Source organism: Acipenser ruthenus, chromosome 29 (genome assembly GCF_902713425.1).
Source record: "Acipenser ruthenus chromosome 29, fAciRut3.2 maternal haplotype, whole genome shotgun sequence".
In the NCBI taxonomy this organism is placed as follows: domain Eukaryota; kingdom Metazoa; phylum Chordata; class Actinopteri; order Acipenseriformes; family Acipenseridae; genus Acipenser; species Acipenser ruthenus.
Window position 1 is genome coordinate 16732683 of NC_081217.1, and position 23566 is coordinate 16756248.

Genomic DNA, 23566 nt, shown 5'->3' on the forward strand with positions numbered 1-23566 from the left:
AACCGGACCAGCACTGATGGGCTGAATGCCTTCCTCTCGTACATAAACTCTGAAGGGTTGAAGAGACCTTGAATTGCGTAATATTTGGTGGTTTTGTACAATGAACCGTGTGTAGACTGAAAGTACCAAAACACAAAGACAAATTAAAGAAGAATTGATTTATTTTTCAGAAACGTAACAAAAAACAATATTATGTTTTACAATAAATAATTATTTTATTAACTTAAGTAAAGGTCTCAACGGAATTTTTTATACACCATAATTTATTATTTACAGAAATGTAACAGTGGCTTGTGAAACAAGAGTTGTCAAGAAACGTTACTGTGTCTGAATAAGCAGGGGTATAGGAAAGCAAAACCTTTCTGAATTAACACAGAACCTGCTTGCTTTTTTTCTGCCACACTTCAAAGTTGCTGTATTTAAAACAAGGGCCTGTATTAAAAAAAACAGAAATACTAAGAGATGGTTAACTTCTGTTTTCTGTGGATCATTTAAACAGGGCTAAACCTTTTCCTATGAAGAAGTGAAGGGAACCTATCATTCTCTTCAAGCTGTACGTAAGAGCTCATGTTAAACCTGCTTATTAAATCAGTACGGACACCTCTCATTTACAAAGCCCCTTTGTAGAGCTTCAGTTTAGTGACTATGCTACAAATTAGCTTTGTATAACCATACTGCTAACCCAGTACCCCTGACCCTAACATTATACCATCAATCCCAACTCTGACCTGAACTAGATACCTAATGGTTGAAGTGAACTTCCAAACCGTCCCAAATAGTTTTAACAATGCAAAGATTTCTTCAACCAGATAAACACAAGCTACATTATCTACAGAGCACTTTAACACGAGGAGGCTGTCTACAATATTACCCTCTACTTAATATTCATATGCTACTAATATGTGTGTGTGTGTGTGTGTGCGTGGGTGTCTGGGTGTGCATGCGTGTGTGCTCGTGTGTGCGTGTGTGTGTGCGTGCGTGCGTGTGTGTGTGTACAGGAAGCCCCATGTTAATGCAGTAAACGGTCAAACTTTTCTGTGCAGAGAACACAATATATTATACAATAGAAAATAATTATATATATTATTAAAATTAAAATATATATATAAAAATATATATATATATAATAACTTCTCAAAGCATAATGCTTAAAATACTGAATCGTATCTTGACAAAATATCGGTTTTGCATGCAACAATTTGTTAAATAATTTTTTTTTTTTACTAGCCTTCTTCTTTAATTTGGACCGAGGATGTAATTGTCACTGAAACCGCAGCCCATTTCCTGAGTTCAAAAGTCATTTCTGACATGATCAGAACCTTGGAATGGGCCATTCTTGTGCCCAGTTTGCAATATATCCACTCTATGGTCTAAGGGGAGTTCACCAGAGTGGATCTGGTCTAGTGGTTCTCACACAGCACATAGAATCGGAATGATTCCAATGGAGTGCCACCGCTGTTCTATTGGAATGTTCGCTACAGCCAGGCTTACATAGCTTACAGTGAAGAGTAGGGAAGGGAGAAGACAGTCCTTTGCTATTTTAAATGAAGATCTTTGAGACAAGGCTCTTGGGAGGTATGTATGATAAATCAGATCTTTCACTGCAGCAGCTTCGTACAGCGAGTCTTCCGCAGCCCCGCGATGTGCAGGGTCCAGCTGTTCTTGAGGGCAGGAATGGTGAGAGCAAAGTGCTTGTGGGACCTCAGAGTGAGAGCCGTGAGCTCCACTCCAACTTCACTGATCCAACTTCCGGGCTGATTGCACCCGCCTCCTCTTCGACGGGTAGAAATCTGCATGAGAGAGGTGAGGGACCAGAGACCGTTACAAACAGCACACAGTGAGCAGCGGGGGCAATAACAACATCATAACGACTTGCACCAGCGCTTACTCACACCACTCAGTGGTAGTAGTAGAATAGTCTTAGAAATACATTTAAAATCATGGCTAAGCTCCCATTCATAGAAGCATCACGTTGTAGTTGCAGTGTTAAGTTTTGTCCACTAGGTGGCAGCAGAGTACTTTCTGTGAATCTTTAGTGTTTAACGTTAGTGTTACACACACAGTGATTATAATAGCTGTGTGTTCAGCATTCTAGCAAAGTGTGATTTTTACATTTTTTATGATTTTTTTTTAATGATAAAATGGTACACTTATGTCACGATACGGCAAGTATTGCAATATGCAGGTCGCTGTACGTTATGAATCACAATACATGTGAAGGTTAAATGGACTTAGGAAAAGTATGAATTTATACCAACTGTAAAACACACGTATTGTTCATCCCAGATCCTGCTGGTGGACTGCTATGCTTTTACATAGCTGCATTACAATACAATATATCACATAAAGAAAGTCAATTTCTTTATTAATTAAATTGAAAAGAGTCTGAAACTTTACTAGCACGTTGAAGAAGCCAGCAGGAGTCAAGGGTATGGAGCTGTGTTTCATTTGAAAGGAATAAGGCTCTTCACGCTTCTCACTACCACACTCAAGAAGACTGCCTACCTGTAATGTTGGTCTGCTTCCTTTTGCTCCCCCTCTCCTTTGCGCACTGCGCCCCCTGCCTGCCAGCCCTCACCATGCAGGGGCGGTACAGCACGGGCACCTTGTTCCCCGGGACCCCCTCCCACTGGAAGTCTCCCCCCTGCAGGGGGCTCTCGTTCACGAAGTCAAAGCTCCACTTGCATGTCGCCTCCTCCAGGGTCTTGCGCATGCTCTCCTGGAACTCGACTCGCAGCTGCTCCCGGTCCACCGGCCCGAACAGGGAGCGGCACACTGGAGTGTTGAAGGAAGGCGTCAGGATTCCGTTCTGAGGAGCCATGGTGTCACACTGCGGGGGCAAGAGGGGGCAGGAGAGGTCAGGATCACACCCCGAGTACAGCCCTACAGCACGGAGGCAGTGTGAGACAGCACCTTCATATCCGCTCCCTTTCATTACAGCCCCCCAGACTGCCCTTGACTGGTACTGGAGATGTGCACACTGTCTGCACTGTGCAGACCGGCACAGACACACACTTCATAACAGGACTCAGCCACCAGGTAGCACTAGGCACTGTATACAAATCAGACATGTGTAATAACAACTTTAAAGGATCATTATTTTAGCCAGGGTTGCATGTCACACTACAGAGGTCTGAACAGATCTAGTTTAAAAAACAAAACCCACCCCGAATGTCAATTTTGCATTATTTTTATGCAAGGAGAAAAATCTTAATGTTACAAAATAGTTCTAATTTTGCAGCTTTAAACCCCCAAAAACGACACACACTGGAGTTAAAAAATAAACAACTATCTCTTATACTCTCAGATACAGAGAGATCGGAAGCTATTAAGAAGTGGATTAGTAAATCAAACCCAGCCCTCTAACGATGGATCTGGTGTAGTGGTTTATCACACAGCACCTCTCTCTCTCGTTCTGCCTGTTCAGTGTTCCCTACCTTTACCATCCTAACAGCGTTTCCTTGCAGTTATCCCTGTGTGTGGTGTCAGACTCAGGAGTCTATCAGAGCACTGCTCAGTGATTCAGTGTCAGCGCTGCTCAGCCTTTAAACATCTCTAAACCAATGGCAGGGTTATACACCCTGCTGGGTGGAGCCTGCTCTGCAGGGAGTGCAGTGTGACTCACACACTGCTACATGCCTAGACACGTTCCCTACACAAACACGCAAGGGCAAGTCCCGCAGCCCTGCTGGATAATCCTGCTTGTATGTTTCACTGTCCCTGGGCTTGTCCAGGGCAGGATCTCTCTGTGCCAGGGCATGTTTCACTGTCCCTGGGCTTGTCCAGGGCAGGATCTCTCTGTGCCAGGGCATGTTTCACTGTCCCTGGGCTTGTCCAGGGCAGGATCTCTCTGTGCCAGGGCATGTTTCACTGTCCCTGGGCTTGTCCAGGGCAGGATCTCTCTGTGCCAGGGCATGTTTCACTGTCCCTGGGCATTCACAAACCACTCTTCAATGCATACATATGGACGGTCCTATCAGTCAAATATTTGACATTAATACTGTCTTAAGTTCATAAATTATTATTTAAAGAAAAGTGTATTTTGGAAGGTTAAATGTCTGAGACACTCTTTAAAACTAACCTAGAATCACCAGCAGCCTGGAACATTTTCATTAATACCAGCTTTAGCTTAATCTGTCGAAACAGAAACCATGTATAACAGAGGCTAGAGGCCCATATGAATTATAGTGTATAATATATATAATAGAGGCTCATATGAATTATAGTGTATAATATATATAATAGAGGCTCATTTGAATTATAGTGTATAATATATATAATAGAAGCCTGTTTGAATTATAGTGTATAATATATATAATAGAAGCCTGTTTGAATTCTAGTGGATTTCCTGCACGCTCATTCTCCAGATAGTAACTAGTCTAGTCATGTCTATCCATGCTAGATGTTTTACTGGACTGGGACCATGTATATATATATATATATATATATATATATATATATATATATATATATATATACATATACACACACACATACACACACATCTCTGGCTGATGACTCAGTGCGAGTCATGCCATTGACGTGCTGGCTTCATGTCTCAATGTATAGACCTCTTTCTCGGAACACTCAGGGAAGTAGCGATGACCTCACAATGGGTGCTGACCTGGAAACTCCCCACTGTTACCGCGCTTCCTCCTTCCTTGTTTGGCAAGACTGGTTTTCACAGGTAAGGTGAACCCTCTATATCACCTATAATAACCATCACCCAACCTGCATTCAAACCAACAGCCTTGCTACTATGGCTATTACAAAACTGTTTGGAAAATAATCAAAATACATAGCTTATATAAATAAAAGGTGAAATAAATAAATAGATATGAAATACATGGATCCCACCTTGTTTAGATTACAAAAGTGACTTTTAGTAGTGCTTCCACATTTCAAAGTGACGCAGAGTATTCTATCCGCTACTGTTACAATGAACAGTACAGCTTTACCGACAGTATCAGTAGTGGCGGTGCCCGGATATGATTGGTGCTGCAGCCGTCTGATGTAATCCTTGTGTAATATGGACCCGCCCCCTTTTTCTTGGGATTTTGAGAGGACTCCGTCCGAAATGTAACTTGTATAAAATAACATGTAAAATTTTCACACAATCAGCTGAGCGGTAGAACAGATCCAGGTCAAACATGCTCAGAGCTCAGAGTAGGATCGATTATGTAATCTGGTGTAAATTGTGTAGCACGAATTATTGATAAAGTATCCGGCAAAAGCAAAACAAAGTTTAAACTACAGCAAAAACAAACAAATAAATAAATAAATAAATAAATACAGCAACTGTATTCCGATTACTGGCCGAATTTAAAAAAAGGATCAAAACTCATTTAAAATGATAGTACATTAAATAAATAAATAAATAAATCAAAACGATGTCAACCGTTCAATTCATATTCGTCTATGTAATAAATCTCTAATGCTATTCTCTAAACAAGACGGAATTAGCGTCATTCATTACAGACCCAAGTGTTTTCAGATTGACAGGCAGTTGGAAATATTCTAAGCACGGACCTTAATAATGAATCTTTAAACTGAAAAAAAGTACAAAAATGTAGATGTAGTCTAATTTAACAGATAAAGAAAAAAAACTACGATAATAATAATATACACATTCAGTGTACCCCACGTAAAAACAAAAAAATATAATATCAAAACTACATATACTACCTCACGTCACTAACATACAGATTTCATAGTATAATTAGACCATATACTTACATTGTAGTAAGAGTTATCAGCGTGTAATGTGTAAATGAATGGACTGTTGTGTCCTCCGTTGCCGTGGTAAGCGTTTTGTTTGAAGAGCAGTTGAAGTTATTCTGGACAGATTCTCTTTCCCTGCGTCTCCGTGCTGGCTTTCCCGAGCTCCTCGCAAACTAATCCACTTCTCTCTTGCGCAACTTCATAAAATACTACCACGCTCAAGCACGCCATGGAAGGGGCGGAGTCCTGCGACGGGCTGGGCGGGGCGGGGCGGGGCTGGCACACACAGGGACACGTGTTTGCTGTCTCGTAAACACGGCACAGCACACGTGAGCGTCTGTCCCCTAGCAGACAGTAACCCTCGTCAGAAATCCAAGTGGAAACTCGGTTTTCATCCTCGGACATCTTAAACTGTTTTTTTTTTTTGTTTTTGTTTTTTGTTTTTCTGTTCGCCCCTCGGAAAACTGCCATGAGAGGATTTACATAGAGGGCGTGATGAGATCGATGAGATAATAGTGACTAATAAAAAACAGGTGCGAATGAATTGTGACTGTGTCTGTATTTCTATTTGATAATAATAGTAATACAATTAATACAAGTAGCTAGACTTATTAAAGACGCAGAACGTTGTTTGGTCGAAATAAAGCCGCTGTAAGTGTAGACAGATTTAGCTAAATAAACAAACATATAGGTAACGCATTGATAAAATGAGCGTTTCTATAAATATGCCTGTTTAAGTAAACGAGTACTTTATACGCTACTGTTATGAATAGAATTACAGTTTTATTGAAGATTGAAAACTCCAGCAAAGACAGACGAGTACAAGGCAGGGGTGATCAAACACTTTGTGAGTTATATCAATATACAGATCTGTAACACAGCCCCAGATCAATAAACCGATCTGTAACACAGCCCCAGGTCAATAAACCGATCTGTAACACAGCCCCAGGTCAATAAACCGATCTGTAACACAGCCCAACTTCAATCCGAGGTGGAGCTTAATTGTCACTCTCGCTAACAACGTAAGAAACGTAAACAGTACGTGTTTGTACAATAATGTATATTCCAGTCAGTCCCTTAAGACCCTCTAGTCCCCCATCCCGCGGAAACTTGAGCAGTCCCCGCCCAAGCCCGTCCACGTGTTGGCGGAGTTGGGTTTGTTTATATCAGCGTGGGTAGAGGTGGGTGGGGGCAGTCTGTTTCCCAGGAATTTGATTCTTGACGGTCGCGGGCGCCAACCCAAGTCCCCACCGCAAAACAAAAGAAGTCTATTAGGGAGCAAGACCGCACTAGAGCTGATTGGGGTCGTCTTTGCTGTTAATGACTTCTCCTACTTGCTGCTTGTTTATGCATGGCTGGGAAGGTTGACAGCAGAGCCCTGTTTTGATGATCAGTGCGGATCCATCATAACGCCCTTTTATTAGATGGCTTTATTTGAAAGAGCTCTCACAGTCGACTACAATTGCTATAGTGTCACGGGGGGTGGGGGGTGGTATCCCATGATGATTTACGTGTGTCCTTATTAAATGACGGTGGGTTTTGCGTTTCTGTTTCTTTGTCTTTGTTAATGCAATCTGATGTTGAGACTCTGGCTCTCTGTGTGTGCGTGTAACATTACAGTCATTCTGCTAAACCAGGCATTCGCTATTTAGATAAATCCCTGGCTTAGTTAAAAGAATGACTGTAACATATATAAAGGTAGGACTGTGATATATGAAACATGCATATATAGGAATGCAAATGCGATGGAATGCGCGGTCATCATTATCACCATGGTACTGGCACCACTTTGAAGCCTCCTCATTAAGTGAGAGCGGAGCAATGCAACGGACGCAGCCTGTGAGGGAAATCATTTTCCCACGGGAGAGAGAGCGGCTTCACGCTTCACCGCTGCTGCACGAAGGAGACACTTGGGTTGTGTTTATAGGAAGCGGGGATCCTCCTCGTGTTTACTTGTTTAGGTTGGCGCTCACGTTGACGGGGTACGTGAGCCCGATAGAGAGAACAATCTCCTTCTTCACTCAGTGTCGTTATGGGTTAGTGGGTCATAGTGAACTCGTGGGTGGGGTGCGGATGAAACCCTGGGAGATTTTCTGTGCATCTTACGTGTAATTAAGTGAAACGATTAAACCAGCTGACCTCTCTGTTACTCAGACCTGCGTAGCGTTTGCATTGTATTGCGTAACAACATTATTGTAGTCTTGTAGAAAACGCAATAATTAGCAAACGTTTTCCATCGGCGTTTGGTGATCATTAGTTTAAACTACATTTAACATTGTTTTATGTTCGAAGTTATGTAAGAATTAAAAGAATTGTATTTTTTTTTAAATTAAAATACTGAAACTACGTATATTTACTACAAAGCCTCTACTACACATCAGCTCTCTGAAGTACGAATTAACTTATCTAGTGTGCAATGGAGTGACTCACGACTTTTTCGGATGACGGAACAGATCCAGTGTGCAATGGCCTTTACAATGTCGAGGACAAAGTATTCTAAACGGTTCAGCCACCACAGGTTCTATAGAAACAGATTTCATGTGTTCATATACACTCTCAACTTGATTAGGGGTAGCCACTGAAAACATACATGAGAACTGAACCATGTGACGTGTCATGTGACTGTGAAGCATATAAGAACTCGTGTCGTTGCTGTTTGTTAGTTAATTGCCTATAAGAAAAAAATGTAAGCTAGATGTCAGATTTTATTTGGAATTCATTTTTTTGTACACGATACCTACCGCTGTGTATGTATATATCAAAAGTGAACAAAATATTTTAGCATATTTTTCAGAAAACTTTATGAGTCGTTTGCCTGTCTCGGTGAGTTACACAGATCTGTGTTAGCATCTTAATCCATCAAAATAATTAAAAAACAAAACAAAACAAAAAAAAAACATTCTTTAAGCATTCTTTAAACACCCATGTGTGAATGGGGCTCATCATTTTGATACATACTGTAATGTATCTATCCTAGAAGTATTTCCAGCTCCTACAGGGCAGTTCTGTCAGATCAGTCTATTTTTACCAGGAAAACAAGCAGGGCTTCCAGGAATGTATGAGAGACACGTGGTCCTTGACTCTGTGCCAGAACCACAGCACAGAAAGCACCAGACTGTTAGACAAAAATTACACATCTGTAAAACCCTGCTTCTGGACAGCTTGTTTGTTCTGTACCATAGGCTGGTGGTCATGGCAACTCCCTGACTCATATCTGCCAGGGTGGGGAGGGAGTGAACGTGTGAGGAGAAAGTGTGGAGCTTTTGACTGCTATGAGACCCAGTGTAGCCAGGGAACAACACAGGTGCATGGGAGGAGCATGCTGCTGCTGGATATCCCCTACCCAGGCAGGGGTCCCTAATCTGGGGGTAAGGCTGCAGCACCCCTCCTACCCCACCCCAGTTAGACTAAAACAGTGTAGAGAAATGAGCTCCTGCAGGTGCTGGTTGATCTGAGGGTTTTTCAGGAATCCTTTCTGATTCTTCATACTGCTGACAGCTTAGAGAGTGCAGCAGGGCCAGGAGTTGTGGAGAGGAGGAAGGAACTTGTATGAAACACAGGAGAGATTCCCAGCCAGGACTCCTAATTACATGACACACACCGGGACACATTTCACTGCTTTTTAATTTTGTAAATATAGTGGAAAGGTTTTTTTTCCACAAGTTTTGAAGAATATAGTTCTTATTTTGGGTATTCAAATCCCAGATCTGGGTGCATCGGCTGTTTCTTTTGTTATCAAAGTTCACAATTTGCTGAGTCATTTTGCAGGTTAACGTGGCTTTTCCCACTGCTTATGTCGTGCACAGACGCTGCAGCCTCCCTGCCAGCCTTCACATCTGATGGAAACTGAAGGAGTGGAGGACCTTTCTTAGGAACATGACGCAAACTTGAAAAGCTACATTATTACGGGAGCGGTCATATGGAAACTATCACACCCTTGTTTTACTTTGAATCAGTCATTTGGCATTGTCACGTCATGTGTGTATATATATATACACACACAGTACTAATGAGCAATAAGGCATGAGAGAGATGAGGTAACAAGATTGCTGTTGGGCACAAGGGCACAGCCAGGCGACTGTCTGGAGTCTCCTAGAGGTATGTTATATCACAACTTCCTCAGTCTTATTCCCATTTGTTAAATTGACAGGTTTTAAGTGAGATTAGGAATCTATACTTCTGGGTGTCCATTCATCAGTCACGTTGCAGTTATTGAACACTTTCTAAATACAGTGTGTGGCTACTTTATTAGGAATGCTAGTTTCTTTCGAGAAGCTGCACCCTCAATACGTAGCACACTGTTTATGTGTCTACAGCTTACTCAATATCTACACTGTGTCTGGGATAGTGTCAGATGTTACAATCCTCTTCCAATATCAAACAGTCAGCAGTCACTTCTGAGTCGTACACGGCGCATTTACAGATCAGCCGTTGTCCTATAACATTAATGATGTTTAACATTATTGATTATCTAAACTTAGGATGGGCCACTCTATAATTAACTGGGGAATCACTATCTGGGATACAAAAGATCTGATATTAAATGGGGATCCTACTTTCAGCCACCTTTCAAAATGATCAATCTTTTTTTTTCTTTTTACAGTCTCTTAAAGTGATAGGCAAGTTCTTTTTTGGCAGCAGTAGATACCGTATGTGTACTTAAGAACTTCTTAAGGAATGTGTCACCGCACTGACACTGAAAGTTCATAGGAGAGGTCTGAAAAGACACACTTCACATTCATCTTTAAAAGCTGCATTTAAACTCGTATTTCATCACTTACGTCTGAAATTGTCTCTCCTGAATAGTTTTCCATTTTGTATAAACTGCTCATGCTATGCAATTCAGCAATACCAGAGGCGTACTAAACTGCATTCCAGGTGTACTGAAGTGTAACATTTTTAACACCTTCTCTATTATTATTATTATTATTAGTCATTTAGCAAACGTTTATCCAAAGTGACTTAAGGGGTGAACTATGCATCATAAACTGCTGCAGACACAATAGGACTTTGGTTTTACTTCTCTGACGAATAAGAGCAGATTCTGCTGAATCACTTTCTTCTGCTTATGCTCCATTAGATTGATTCCTGCACACAAGTTACTTTTACACAGAATCTGCAACATCACACTGTGCTTTGTTACATGGTAACGTTTATTTAATGCTAAGAACCAATAAAATCAGTGTAAACCACCTTTTATTTGCATCCCATTCATTGCAGATCATTTCTCAATTCCATTTACAATAATTGCCAATTTAAACGGTTGTAAATGTCACTGTACGCAACACAATATAGCTGTTGTTCTCTAGCTGTGGTTACTAAATACTTTCTAATGAAAAGAAAAAAAAGAAAAACATTTCTTTATATAAAATTTAACTGGGGTTACAAAAAACAAAACACATGCCATCAGGTTGAATGGAGACATAGAATAATATATTTTGATTCACCTAGCCTGAATGCAGCAGAAAGAAATATCCACTTGAAACTGTCCTCAGGGCATCAGATGATTCTACTGTATTTGTCCAGCACTCCCACCTTTCACTTTCCGAGCTCTGCACCTCTCCAACATCAACCCAACCCCAACCAACATTAACCAAAATCTCATCTGTTGCCCAGAGGACAGTTTCAAGTGGATATTCCTTTGTGCTGCAGCTTTAAGACTTTGCTACGAAGGCCCTGCATTTTAAGTGAAGACAGCACCCTCTTCTTGTGCTAGACTGCAACTGTGAAACACTCGGATGCCTGAGGTTGATTTGAAGGCAAGGAGGAAGTAGATCACTATTCAGTAGCTCGAAAGTACAGTAGTGAACCAGATCAAAATATGGCATGCAGTTTTCTGCAATTTCTTTATAGGTAATTCTGAACGCATCAAACTTCCTGTTCCAGTATCTTAAAGTAGCAATAGACAAATTAATGTCTTGATATTCTGTAGCAGGTAATAAATCATAGATTTGAACAAATCTGCATAATTGCATTGCCACAGCTAGGTTATGTCAACAGCCCCAAGTAAAGGACCATGATGTAGCAGTTTGCACCCAGCGCCTTTTCTAATAAATCACCTCAAAGCACTTTACAGATAAAAATTACAAATATACGAAACAAGAGAAATCATGAAAGATAAGATTATAAAATAGCTCTTTAAATTACATACATTAATACAAGTAATCGTAATTCTTACTGAAAGCAGTAACACAAATAAAGGAGTATGAAATAGGATATATTTTCTCTTTAAAATACATATGCTAAATTACAAAAATGGGTTTTTAATCTTAGAGATGGTGCCTCCCTTAGAAATCATTCCACTATTTTGGGGTTCTAAGGCTGAACACTCTGCCACCTGCCTTGTTTCTCTGTATCCATGGAATACCGAGTTAACCTTCCTGTGATCTAAAAGCGCAACTAGGGACATATTGTGTCAGCACATTTTAGATGTAGGGGAGCATGGCCATTTAAAGCTTTAGAAGTTTGAAGCAGAAACTTAAAATCAATCCTAAACCATACAGTAAGGCCAAAAATACAGGGGTAATGGTTTTTTTTTTTTTTTTTTTTTTTAACTCTGGCAGCAGCATTTCTTAAAAAGCTGCAACCGAGACAAAACTTTAAATGAGAAAAGAGCATTGCAATAAATCAATCCTAGAGGTTATAAAAGCATGCATCAGTCTCCTGACAGCAAGAGAACCTCTTAGTTAAGCAATATTTAAATGGGAAAAGAAAAAAAAAACTTTACATTCCAAATTAGAGCTGGAACAGAATTTTAATTTCAGCTTTTAACTTAGAAGCTACCAAATGTAAAATCAGATGGTTCTATATTTAGTTCATTCTGTGACCCAAGCAGCATCTGTTTTATCAGTTTAACTTTCAAAAAGTTGACATCCCTTGTTAATGTCAGCAAGACAGGTAGTCTGAAGTGACACCACATGCACCCTTCAGATAAAAATAGAAGTGTCTCAGTCAACAAATTGAAGCCGATTTGACTGAAACCAAGACAGGACACAACCTGAAAAATTACACTAGAAGCTTAAGACGATCAATCAAAATGAGATCATCAATAGTGTTGAATGCTTGTATAGAACTGCAAGAACCAGGTGTGGGGCCATATCAACACCGTGCCCTTGGCAGCAATTCACAAATGTATACCTCAGGTCTATTGTTTCCAACAATAGCACAGGTACATTTTAAAACTAACCATTCCACTCTGTTCAGCAGCCAGCTCCTTACACACAAACAAGACCTTGGTGCTATCCAGATACATTTTAGACACTACTTGAGCAAGGATTGTGAACTGAAATCCTTCCAATCAAAGTTAAATAAACGTAATTCCCATTTTATAAATCAGGAGACAACTTTCTGTAACCAAAGTTTAATTGAAAGAACATTACAAATAGTACAAACAGCAAAACAAAAAGGCTGAATAGTTACAAAGCAGATTTTCATTGCTCTGCTCTAAAAGCAAAATCCATCACCTTAACAGGCTTTCAAAAGACATGTAAAAAGGTGCTTGAAGTTCAGGTTACGTTTTAAACACTACAGCGGCAATGGAAAAAAAAAAAAAATACATGTTAACCGAGTATTTGTTAGGAATTCATTTCTGGTGGTCAGTGCATCCGTTTCTATTCCTGTTCATTCATTACAACACTCCGCTCCAGGATTAACTTGTCACACACATCTTCAAATCCCAAACGGTTATGGATCCACAAATTTAGATACAAAGCATCATTTAAAAGCTACATGGCCCTGTACAGATCTCAATTCTAAAACTGCTCTGTCGGAGACCAGAAAAGCGACAGTGTTTATTAACACCCTGTGGCTTTTACCCTGCTATAGTAAAGTAGCCTTCCATTCACACTGTCCTCACAGCTGTGCACTCCACAGCTTTGAGGGTTTGGTTTATTTTTTTAAACCCTTGGAACGGAATATGTTAACAGAACTTATACAAACACGATAGCTTTGGAAAAACATTTAATTTTGTTTAAGATATAAAAAGAATGTTGTCTGAACACAATGTCAATTTTCTTATCTGATCATTATTAACAGCATTTCCTGCTTATGTTACAGCAACGCTCAAATCTCCACAAAGCATTTATATACAGACTTCCCACTTAAGTCCTTGGTTACCCTGCGTTTCACAATGCAAATTAAACAGCTAAAACATGTATTTAAAAAAAAACAGCAGAACTCCATCTACAGAGCATGAAGTCATTAACAAGTGAAACATTTCAGTAAGGGGTGACTATTTGTACACAAATCCACATGACTCCTTCCTCTACTTCCTTTCATTGGACCTGGAACGGCTGGAAAACAAACAGAAAAAAAAAAAAAATTAAAATGATACAAAACCTACTAAAATGTCAAAACACATTTAACAAATTAAGTTCCAAGACTGATTTCAACCCCCAAGGGTTACAAAGACATGCCACCATGATGATACTGTTCTGGCAATTAAGAAATCTGTAACATACAAGTGTTGACTTCACACCATCATGAACTTTAGCTTCTTGAAATAGACATCTCATTGAGGGTCTACATGCAGCAGTGTGGAGTAGTGGTTAGGGCTCTGGACTCTTGACCGGAGGGTTGTGAGTTCAATCCCCAGCGGGGACACTGCTGCTGTACCCTTGAGCAAGGTACTTTACCTAGATTGCTCCAGTATAAACCCAACTGTAAAATGGATAATTGTATGTAAAAATAATGTGATATCTTGTAACAATTGTAAGTCGCCCTGGATAAGGGCGTCTGCTAAGAAATAAATAGTAATAATAATAATAATAATAAATAATTAATACAGGACAGTAATTAATACCTGCGAGATCTAGAAAAGGAGCGTGATGGTTTATGGTTCCTTTCTCTGGACAAGGATCTCTCCCTCCTCCTATCTCTGGAAAGAGACCTGAGAAAGAAAACAAAAGTAAATTTACACTAGTTTAGTTGGTAGAAAAGGACAGACCACAAAACTGTAAACAGTGTACATGCCCATGTGTTCCTGCACCTATGTGGCTGAAGACTTAAGCTCCATTATAACACCCACAATTGCCTAAACAAAAAATACTGCAATTAATCCACAACTTGACTATGAACACTAGTCAATCCATGCATTTATAAAGAGTAAAATTACCTGCTACGGCTTCGGCTGAAGCTTCTCCTGCGAGGCGATCTATAAAGTTAGAAGAGCACATTTAATATCACACCAACACTGGAGAATGTCTGATTTGAAGCACCACCCTATTCAACCCAACTGAACCTGGGATTATGCAAAGAAACATTTACAAGTTAATTTCAAAATGAACAGCAGATTATGGGGATATTTTACAACTGCAGGGTTTCCAAGAGTTCTCCGGTTTAGCACTTTAAAAACGTTAGTGCAAGTGTTCCGACAAGCTGTTGGAAACCATGCACAACACCAAGTGTAGTGACAGGGCCCACACTAGTGTCCCGCTCCATTAAAACAGTCCATGAGGTTTCAGACACATCTCTTTACCCCAAAGACACGATACAAATTACAAAAATGGGTCAGAAAGGCATTATGCAGTTTCCCAAAGAAAAAGGACCAAAAGCCAGGAGATCCCAGTTTCTGATCCCATTCAACAAACTGCTGAGGCCATTTCAGCTCCAACAAAATTAAAATGGGATTTGGTAGGAAAAGGACATTTGTCTTGGGACATGGTAGTTTAGCGTGAGCCCTTGCAAGTATAAAGCTCTCAAAATGGTAGGGATAGGACCGAAAATAACCCTTAATGGAAACCTGGTGGTTCGATGCTCTTAACACAGTTAAAACTGGGGGGGGGGGGGGGGGATTTAAAGAATGAAAAACTGGACTTGAAAATTTGTCTTACCCAGGTTCTATGCAACATTAACTGGCTCAATGTTTGCCCTTTTTGTTTAAAAGGTGATGGGATCATACCAACCCAAAAGTTGGAACAAATAGAGGATACTGTTTTCAAACCTGCAAGCTGTTCACACCCTTTTGAGGAAAGGTGCAAACAGCTGCTCAAATTGACAGGGGATTGCCATGCATGTCAATCTATAACCTAAATAAAATTAGAATCCCATTGACCTTTAAAACTCAATTATGCACAGCCAGCCCTTGATTGAAAATAAAATAAAAATGATTTCCTTATGAAGCAGCTTACTCCTTTAATTGTAACCAGCAGTAAACTGTAGAAGCAGGAAAAACTTACTAGTCTTTTGGTTTTCAACAAGCTAGAAATGGCGAGGTTGCCAGACTGGCGGCCAGGTAGAATTTGCCGAATGTTGCGTTGTGTTTAGTTGGTTGGCGGAGGGGGTTGGTTGTGGATTTTTCCTGCTTTTATTGGTTAGCCGAAGGCTGCTGCTGTAGGTTGTTGTGTAGACATTTGGAATAGTAAACAGCTGATTGGTCAGGAATATGTGGTAGGCGGTCGAGGTGGCCGCTGCCGATTGGGTTTAGGTTGGAGAGAAGGCTGACAGAAAACAGCATGCTCAGGAACCAAAGGGCGGTGCAACCTGACGACTGGCCATGCCTGGGGTCATGTGATACGACACCAGCCAAGCTGATTGGGGCACGCTGGTCAGTGGTCACATGACGCTGAAAGAGGGCTAGTTGACTGGCTAATGCAGACTCAGAGGGTGGTGAGAAGAGGCATGATGGTGACTCTGCAACGGGGGTTCATTTTTATTAATTGAGATGGTAAATAAAAAAGCAACCTTTAAAAATGAAACAAAAGCTATCATTAAAACCAAATCTAGCATTTATCAATTGCTGCAAAAAACTAATAGGACTGGGCATTAATGTGAGAAATCACCAGCTTGGTAGTTACATTTGCTAAATATTGGATTTCACCATCAACCATATAATGAAAAAGCTAGCACAGCATTTCTCTGTTGCACCTAGTTAAACCAAAAGTGTAATCAATTAAGAAAGAATAATGTACATACTAGTTTCTGGCTATGCACCACCCCATAAATGCTGACTAACTACTGTTGGTATGTATGAAATCCCTTCTCAAACTGATCTTTCAACCACTACTAAATAGTGTACAGGGAAGGTGTGAGGAACAGCTCAGAAGATTAAAAGTTCAGGGTTTGTAAACTTGAACTTCAAAGCTTCCTAACCTGTCCCTGCATCATCTTGAGAACCACTGTGCTAGCCATCCATTTTGTGCATTTTGGATTTTAGGCCAGGGTAGAATTTATGGCAAGTCTGAATTGAGCCATTAAAACAGCTGTTTTTTTTTTTTGTTTTGTTTTTAAAAGCTTAGCAAAACAGAACTGCCCAGCCCTATGCCACCATGACAGGTAGTAAACCTCACTAGTTAAATGTCATCCCCACACCCCCCACCCAACTTTCTAGAACCTGCATCTAAGCTAAAAAGCACATTGTCTTGGTTTATGTTAAATGACTAAGAACAAATGACAATGAAGATGAATTGCATATTAAACCTGAGATAGCATTTGAAATGTTCCCATAAATGAAATAAAAGGTAAACTCAGGGGGTTACCATGTTTGACTTTCTAAAAAAAATTTTAGAACAAGTAAAAAGATCAGGCGTCAGACTAGTTCCTTACACACTAAATTAAAAATGGCCAAATGTGTGTAAAGCCTTATTTAAGGGTGGCTTCTCTGTATGCAGAGGGTTTAAAAGCCATTTGGGCCTTTACATTAAGCACCTGGGATTAAAATTATGCTCAAAACTAGATGAATTGTACTTTACTATAATGATAAATACTTTACAGTCTGGTTTCTAAAGCTACATTGCGCTGGGTAATGCCTATAGCAGCTAGCTGCTGTCTTTGTGAAGTACCTGCGTCGTGCTGGCGGGCTCCTCCTCCGATTGTCATCACGTGGCCGCCTGCTCCAAGACGGGGGCGGGCCCCTGTTGCGGGTACGTTTCTCCCCATTGGAGAGCTCTACCCTTACCCTGCATCCGCACAGGGTCCTGCGTGAAAGCATTACAGGGTTCACGTCGAGAACTAAAAACCACTGCATGGGTCACACAGCAATAGTAATTTCCCCCTTTCCAGACAACAGCTGTTCAAGCAAATTGCTTATGTTCATTTAAATGATTGTTCCAAATGCTTGAATTAACTTGTTTATGAAGAAACCTGCTTGTTCTGAAGAAACCAGTAAAACAATGGTTAGTTCTGATGTAATCTGCTCTGCATACATCAAGGGCTGACTTAGGTTTTTAAAAGCTGAATATCAGCACCCCGTATAACTGAAAGCATCCTGGCTAAAAAACTCAATCTGAAAGTTTGGATCAGATGGCATTAGTTCTCCCCCCACCACCAAATCTTTCAGAACAATTGTGCAGCCAGTAAATTTTTTAGTATATTTTAAATGTTTAATGAAACTGCAGGTGAAACTAATTACTTTTCCCAGGTATACTAAAGACATGATACAAATATCCTTTCCCCTCCAATTGTAGCTTTACATCAATTGGCAAGTGCATAAGAACAATGCAAACAGGTGTATGTATACCTTCCATCCAGCTCTCTAACGGCATCAGCAGCATCACGGGGATCTTCAAACTCCACAAAAGCAAAGCCGGGTGGGTTTCTGGCCACCCACACGCTGCGCAGAGGGCCGTAATACCCAAAGGAGCGCTCCAGCTCTGTTTTATTACCATTGTTACCCAGGTTGCCAACATAGACCTTGCAGTCCAAGGGACAAGAGTCTCTATGCATGGCCGGATCTAAAAGAAAGAAAGAAGAAACACTACTGAAACTGAATAGGGACACCTGTGACTTGCAAATTATCAAGCATTTACAGAATAGCTTAAAATCTGGAACAGCATCAACTGCTATCTACAGAGGGGTCTGGCCACCAAAATCCAGTTAGCTTTTATAAAATTCTCAGCATTTCTTAAAAACATATAGAAATATATCTATTCTGATTGTTTGCGGTATGTATTTTAGGACTAGAACATGAAACAGGTTTCCACTTTCAGCAAGCAATGTATGTTGCAAACGCTTGTATTCATTCTCATTGAAAGAAATAGGATAACAAAGCCCTTGGAACAGTTGCTATTCCACAGGAGGAATGCTGAAACAACTACTGCCCAAGCAGTTCCAGACCAGTATCTGTGGATGCATGGATTATCATCAAAAGCTCATGAAGGGGTACTGTTCTCACATGCATTGTAGAAATGAAAATAAGTCTTGTAATTACCTCCCATTTCACTTGGCATCAATTCTCTAAACAAAAATTGTTACTCCACAAACTTGTAGGAGAAAAACTGAAAGAAGAATTTTGCTTGGTTTAGTTTTCATGTATTACACATTTCCATCAAACACATAACATTGTTGCAACAAAATAAAATTACACAAGATTGGCAAAAGACAGAACTTTGTTAGGTTTTCATTTATTTTAAAAACATACAATATAGCAGTGGCTTCTGTTAATTTGAGATGCCAAACTGCACTTTTCCACCCCAGAACAGGTAGCCAGGAGTCAGTATAGAAACAGATGTCGGTTTTGCAAGCAGATTTTTTTGTATTAAATTATGTACAGCAGTTTGGGGCCCCACAGAGAACTGTAAAGGCTGAATTGGGTACAAAGGAAATGCATAGCACATGGAAACATTCCATCACATTTAACCTAACTTACTGTCTCATTTGGTGTTTTAGACTTGCATCACAAAACAAACTCATCAGCCTAAACTGAAGTTTATACTTTAGTGTTAAATGCAATTTTACTGCAACACTACAAGGCATAAAAGGGGCAATAGGAAGACATTACGTTAGACTTCGGTACACAGACATTTGGATCAAACGCTGCATCACAAAGGAAATTCAGTGCTGTGCAGTGGTCCTCTGCATGTCCCCCTCCTTGAGGCAAGTTAACACATTCATTCACGGTCCTTGATGCACCAACAGATTTGGGTACAGTTTTTATGCAGAGGCGAGGCAGATTGTAAAATGAATTCTTGTGTGATGTTTAACCATTTATAATCCCTTCAATAGAATTAAATGATGCGTAGCACTGTAGTACAGCATTACACAAGGGAGGGTAAAGCACCACACACTATGTCTAATGTGTTTAATACTGTCAGATTATACATTTCCTAGCAGCCATTTTAAGCAGTAGCTGCTGCATTAATCCATAAAAACGAAGCCAGGAGAATAGAACGGTAAATGCACTCTCTTTTCTAGTTTCAGAACTAGATAAAAACTCTAATCAATATCGATTTTTTTTTCCAAAAGAAAATTACAAATACAAGACACGTTACAATAAAATCCGTGCTTGACCTAGCACGAGGAGGCCGCGGCGTCTTTGTTCGTTAAAAATGGCGGACGCTGCTATTGCAGACAAGGAACACGAAAAGCATTTTATATTTAATGTAACACGTTGCGGTTCCATTCTTACCCGTTTAGACTACTCCCTTCATAAAACTCACACTTAAAAAGGCACCGAAGACAACAGATCAAGCTGGCATTCTTTAACAGTTGTCCACGTACTACAGGTTTGAATGTCTTAAAGAAAATGGCTGCCGCACTCCTAGCGAGGGACAAGAACAATGCGGGAAACCCAAACGGCAGAAAATAAAAAAATCAATCTTAACACTGGCAAAACCGATACACCTACAATTCACTTAACATATGCTCAACTTTGAAAGACAAGGTCGTGTATTCTTACCGAGCTGTTCCGCTTGTGTGTATGTATTAGACTAACTGTTATTTAAACCCTTTCAGCCCTCTTCCTTCCTTCTCCTCACTCTGGAAACACGAAATGGCGCCTGGAAACGACTACTTATACCACGCCAGGATACTGCGTCATCACGCAGAGAAGATACGCGCGGCACGCTTCAACCGGATTCTGAATAGGTTGTTTACAAATCATTAGGGCTTTACTTTTCTGTTTTTATTTTCCAAATCTCTACCTTCCTTTTAAATGTTAATTAGTTGTTGTTAAGATGTCCCTGCATCCTAATAAAACTACTAATTAAAGACTGGGTTAAAGATATTTCTTTCTTTGCTAGTACAAATCAAAGACATTTTAAATGCTGGACTTGCTGTATCAGACTACTGGGTATTATGGAAAATCGGTGTCAGGACAGCTCTGTTAAACAAATGAAAATAGCAATAGCACAACGATAAACTACGCGACTGCTAGAAAGAAATGCAATTAGGATCAGCGATGAGTAACTCACGTAACTTGTCACGTATGTTTGAAATAAAAAATGAAGCGAAACAGAATCAGGCTGATGGAAAAACAAGTGACATGGTTTTGTAATGAACAGCTTTTTCTGAGTTAATTAGGCAACAGAATCGGCTCAAAATAAGTTTAATGCGTTTTTTTTCTTAACAAAAATGAGCCATGACTCTAAAAATCATTGTAATCCATCTTAGCAACCCGATATTTGTATTTAATGTATGTACATTCATGATGTACAGTAAGTTTCTCCTTCGTTACGTGAAAGCATTGCAAGTGTGATAAAGCACAGTGGAAGCAGGTACAAGCATAGGTAAGCATTGTAAATAACAGGGAGGTATGGTAAAGCACATTAAGAAACATGGCAGAGACAGGGTAAACTATGGTAAAATGCACAGTAGATATTCATGGCAAAACTGCTAAATTACTGTGGTAAAGTAAACTTAATAAGGGATATTACATGCAAAAATACACAATGTAGATAACAAAATATCACAAATATGATTGATTATAAAATGTTAAATCAAAAAACAATTGCTTTTTTTTATTATTTTAACCCTATTGAATGTGTTTGAATATTTATATAATGGCCTTTGTGATATAATTTCAGGCACATTGGTCAAATCTGTAATGGCAGCTGAATCACAGCAAAATACTCATTCCAAACTACTGCAGAAAAGAATATGCATGTTTAATGGGTATAGGGATCCCCATGCCGGGTATAATCCTGCACTCACACAGCATCAGCCCAGGTTTGATCCACTGTTGGGATTGTTTTTCAGCACACAGTTCCTGTAACAATATGATATTTGCATCTGATTCCAGGTCCATTACTAAGTGATAATGTACCTCTATGAGGTGTTATTGCACATGTTCAGTACAGGTCAATTGTCACCGCCTCACACATGCTAAGTCACACATCTTTCTGTGCTCAGAAGATTACAAAACAATTTCCATGGAAAACTTGAATTTTAATCACACTTTTGTCTCACATGCAAAGCATACTGAAAACAAGCAATGTAACTCAACCCACTGGGCTGTGTGTGTGTGTGTGTGTGTGTGTGTTGTGTGAGTGAGTGAGTGTGTGTGTGTGTGTGTGTGTGTGAGTGTGTGTGTGTGTGTGTGTGTGTGTGTGTGTGAGTGAGTGTGTCTGCGTGTATGTGTGTGTGTATGTGTGAGTGTGTGTGTGTGTGTGTGTGAGTGAGTGTCTGCGTGTATGTGTGTGTGTGTATGTGTGAGTGCATGTGTGTGTCTGTATGTGTGTGTGTCTATATGTTAGTGTGTGTATGTATGTGTATCTGTATGTGTGAGTGTGTGTATGTATGTGTATGTGTGTGTGTATGTATGTATGTATGTATGTATGTATGTGTGTGTGTGTGAGTGTGTGTGTGTGTGTTTTGTGTTTGAATATTATGGATTTGGAGTTCTGAGTGGACGTCCTTACTAGTCTGCTGTGTAAAAGAGCTTCCATTCTGGCTCTGTGAGTTACCTATAGCAGAACATCACTGCGCGTTGAGTTATAGTCTGTGAGTTACCTATAGCAGAACAGCACTGCACATTGAGTTATAGTGTGTGAGTTACCTATAGCAGAACATCACTGCACATTGAGTTATAGTCTGTGAGTTACCTATAGCAGAACAGCACTGCGCATTGAGTTATAGTCTGTGAGTTACCTATAGCAGAACAGCACTGCACATTGAGTTATAGTCTGTGAGTTACCTATAGCAGAACAGCACTGTGCATTGAGTTATAGTCTGTGAGTTACCTATAGCAGAACAGCACTGCACATTGAGTTATAGTCTGTGAGTCACCTATAGCAGAACAGCGCTGTGCATTGAGTTATAGTCTGTGAGTTACCTATAGCAGAACAGCGCTGTGCATTGAGTTATAGTCTGTGAGTTACCTATAGCAGAACAGCACTGTGCAGCTCAGTATGTTGCCAGGTTGTTTCAGCACAGGACTCAGAGAATGCGTGACAGAGTTGTGCATTGAGTAATGCTCTCTGTTTCTGACTCTGACTCCCACTTCATGTGGTAGTGCAGGGAGAGAATGCACCACACCAATCACACTGTGCGCCAGCAACCAGCACCCAGCACTACTCGTTGCCCTAATTGGGGGCTTAGCGCTAAGGCTGTTGTTTTGTCTTTGCAGCCAGGTGTTTAAGATGCTTTCCAGGAAATCTTGCAGCAGTCGGATCATTAAGGATGGCAGCGGTTGTTAAGCAGACTGGCAGAGTGCTGAGCCCCTTCGGAGAGGATGCTCTCAGGAGACTCCCTGAGCGCCCAGGAAACCAGCACACTGTGACATGGAGAGAAAGGAGCTGTGTGGCAATGCAGAAAACCCACTGGGGAGTCAAGCACTGTACATGGTGTTATACAAACAGTATTATTATTATTATTATTATTATTATTATTATTATTATTATTATTATTATTATTATTATTATTATTATTATTATTATTAATAATAATAATAATAATAATTAAACTTCTAAAACGAATAAGAAACATCTTCAGACGACGTTATTGGGTGTTTATTAAATCCAGAAGGGCTGCAGAGCAGGTACAGCAAGGGCATTCCTGCAGACCTCAGACTGGGATCCTTGCCTACCAGCTGTGCAAGGGCTGGCACTAATGACCTGCTCCCTCCTGCTTCAGATTCCAGACAAGCTGCACAGCGGACATTACGGAAACACAAAGTAACATCGCCGACTGAAGG

At 40.2% G+C, this 23566-nt stretch overlaps 2 protein-coding genes across 4 annotated transcripts; both read right to left on the reverse strand.

Annotated features, from left to right (window-relative positions):
• Positions 1–143: 143 nt before the first annotated feature.
• On the reverse strand, positions 144–5918 carry LOC117395326 (cyclin-dependent kinase inhibitor 1-like). 2 transcript variants are annotated; one of them, XM_059003778.1, is made up of 3 exons: positions 5737–5918; positions 2506–2830; positions 144–1790 (listed from the first exon to the last, which is right to left on the reverse strand). In XM_059003778.1, the coding sequence occupies exons 2-3, from the start codon at positions 2819–2821 to the stop codon at positions 1735–1737; spliced, it is 372 nt and encodes a 123-aa protein (XP_058859761.1). In that variant the 5' UTR covers positions 2822–2830; positions 5737–5918; the 3' UTR covers positions 144–1734. The 2 variants fall into 2 exon arrangements, with proteins under 2 accessions (XP_058859761.1, XP_058859760.1); XM_059003777.1 differs by lacking the exon at positions 5737–5918 and adding an exon at positions 3438–4408.
• A 7147-nt stretch (positions 5919–13065) lies between these two features.
• Positions 13066–20464, reverse strand: LOC117431537 (serine/arginine-rich splicing factor 3). Of its 2 annotated transcripts, XM_059003779.1 has the most exons (7): positions 20333–20464; positions 18866–18932; positions 18176–18389; positions 17499–17633; positions 14834–14872; positions 14522–14608; positions 13066–14012 (listed from the first exon to the last, which is right to left on the reverse strand). In XM_059003779.1, the coding sequence occupies exons 2-7, from the start codon at positions 18882–18884 to the stop codon at positions 13985–13987; spliced, it is 522 nt and encodes a 173-aa protein (XP_058859762.1). In that variant the 5' UTR covers positions 18885–18932; positions 20333–20464; the 3' UTR covers positions 13066–13984. The 2 variants fall into 2 exon arrangements, with proteins under 2 accessions (XP_058859762.1, XP_058859763.1); XM_059003780.1 differs by lacking the exon at positions 18866–18932 and having other exon boundaries at positions 20333–20456.
• Positions 20465–23566: the final 3102 nt, after the last annotated feature.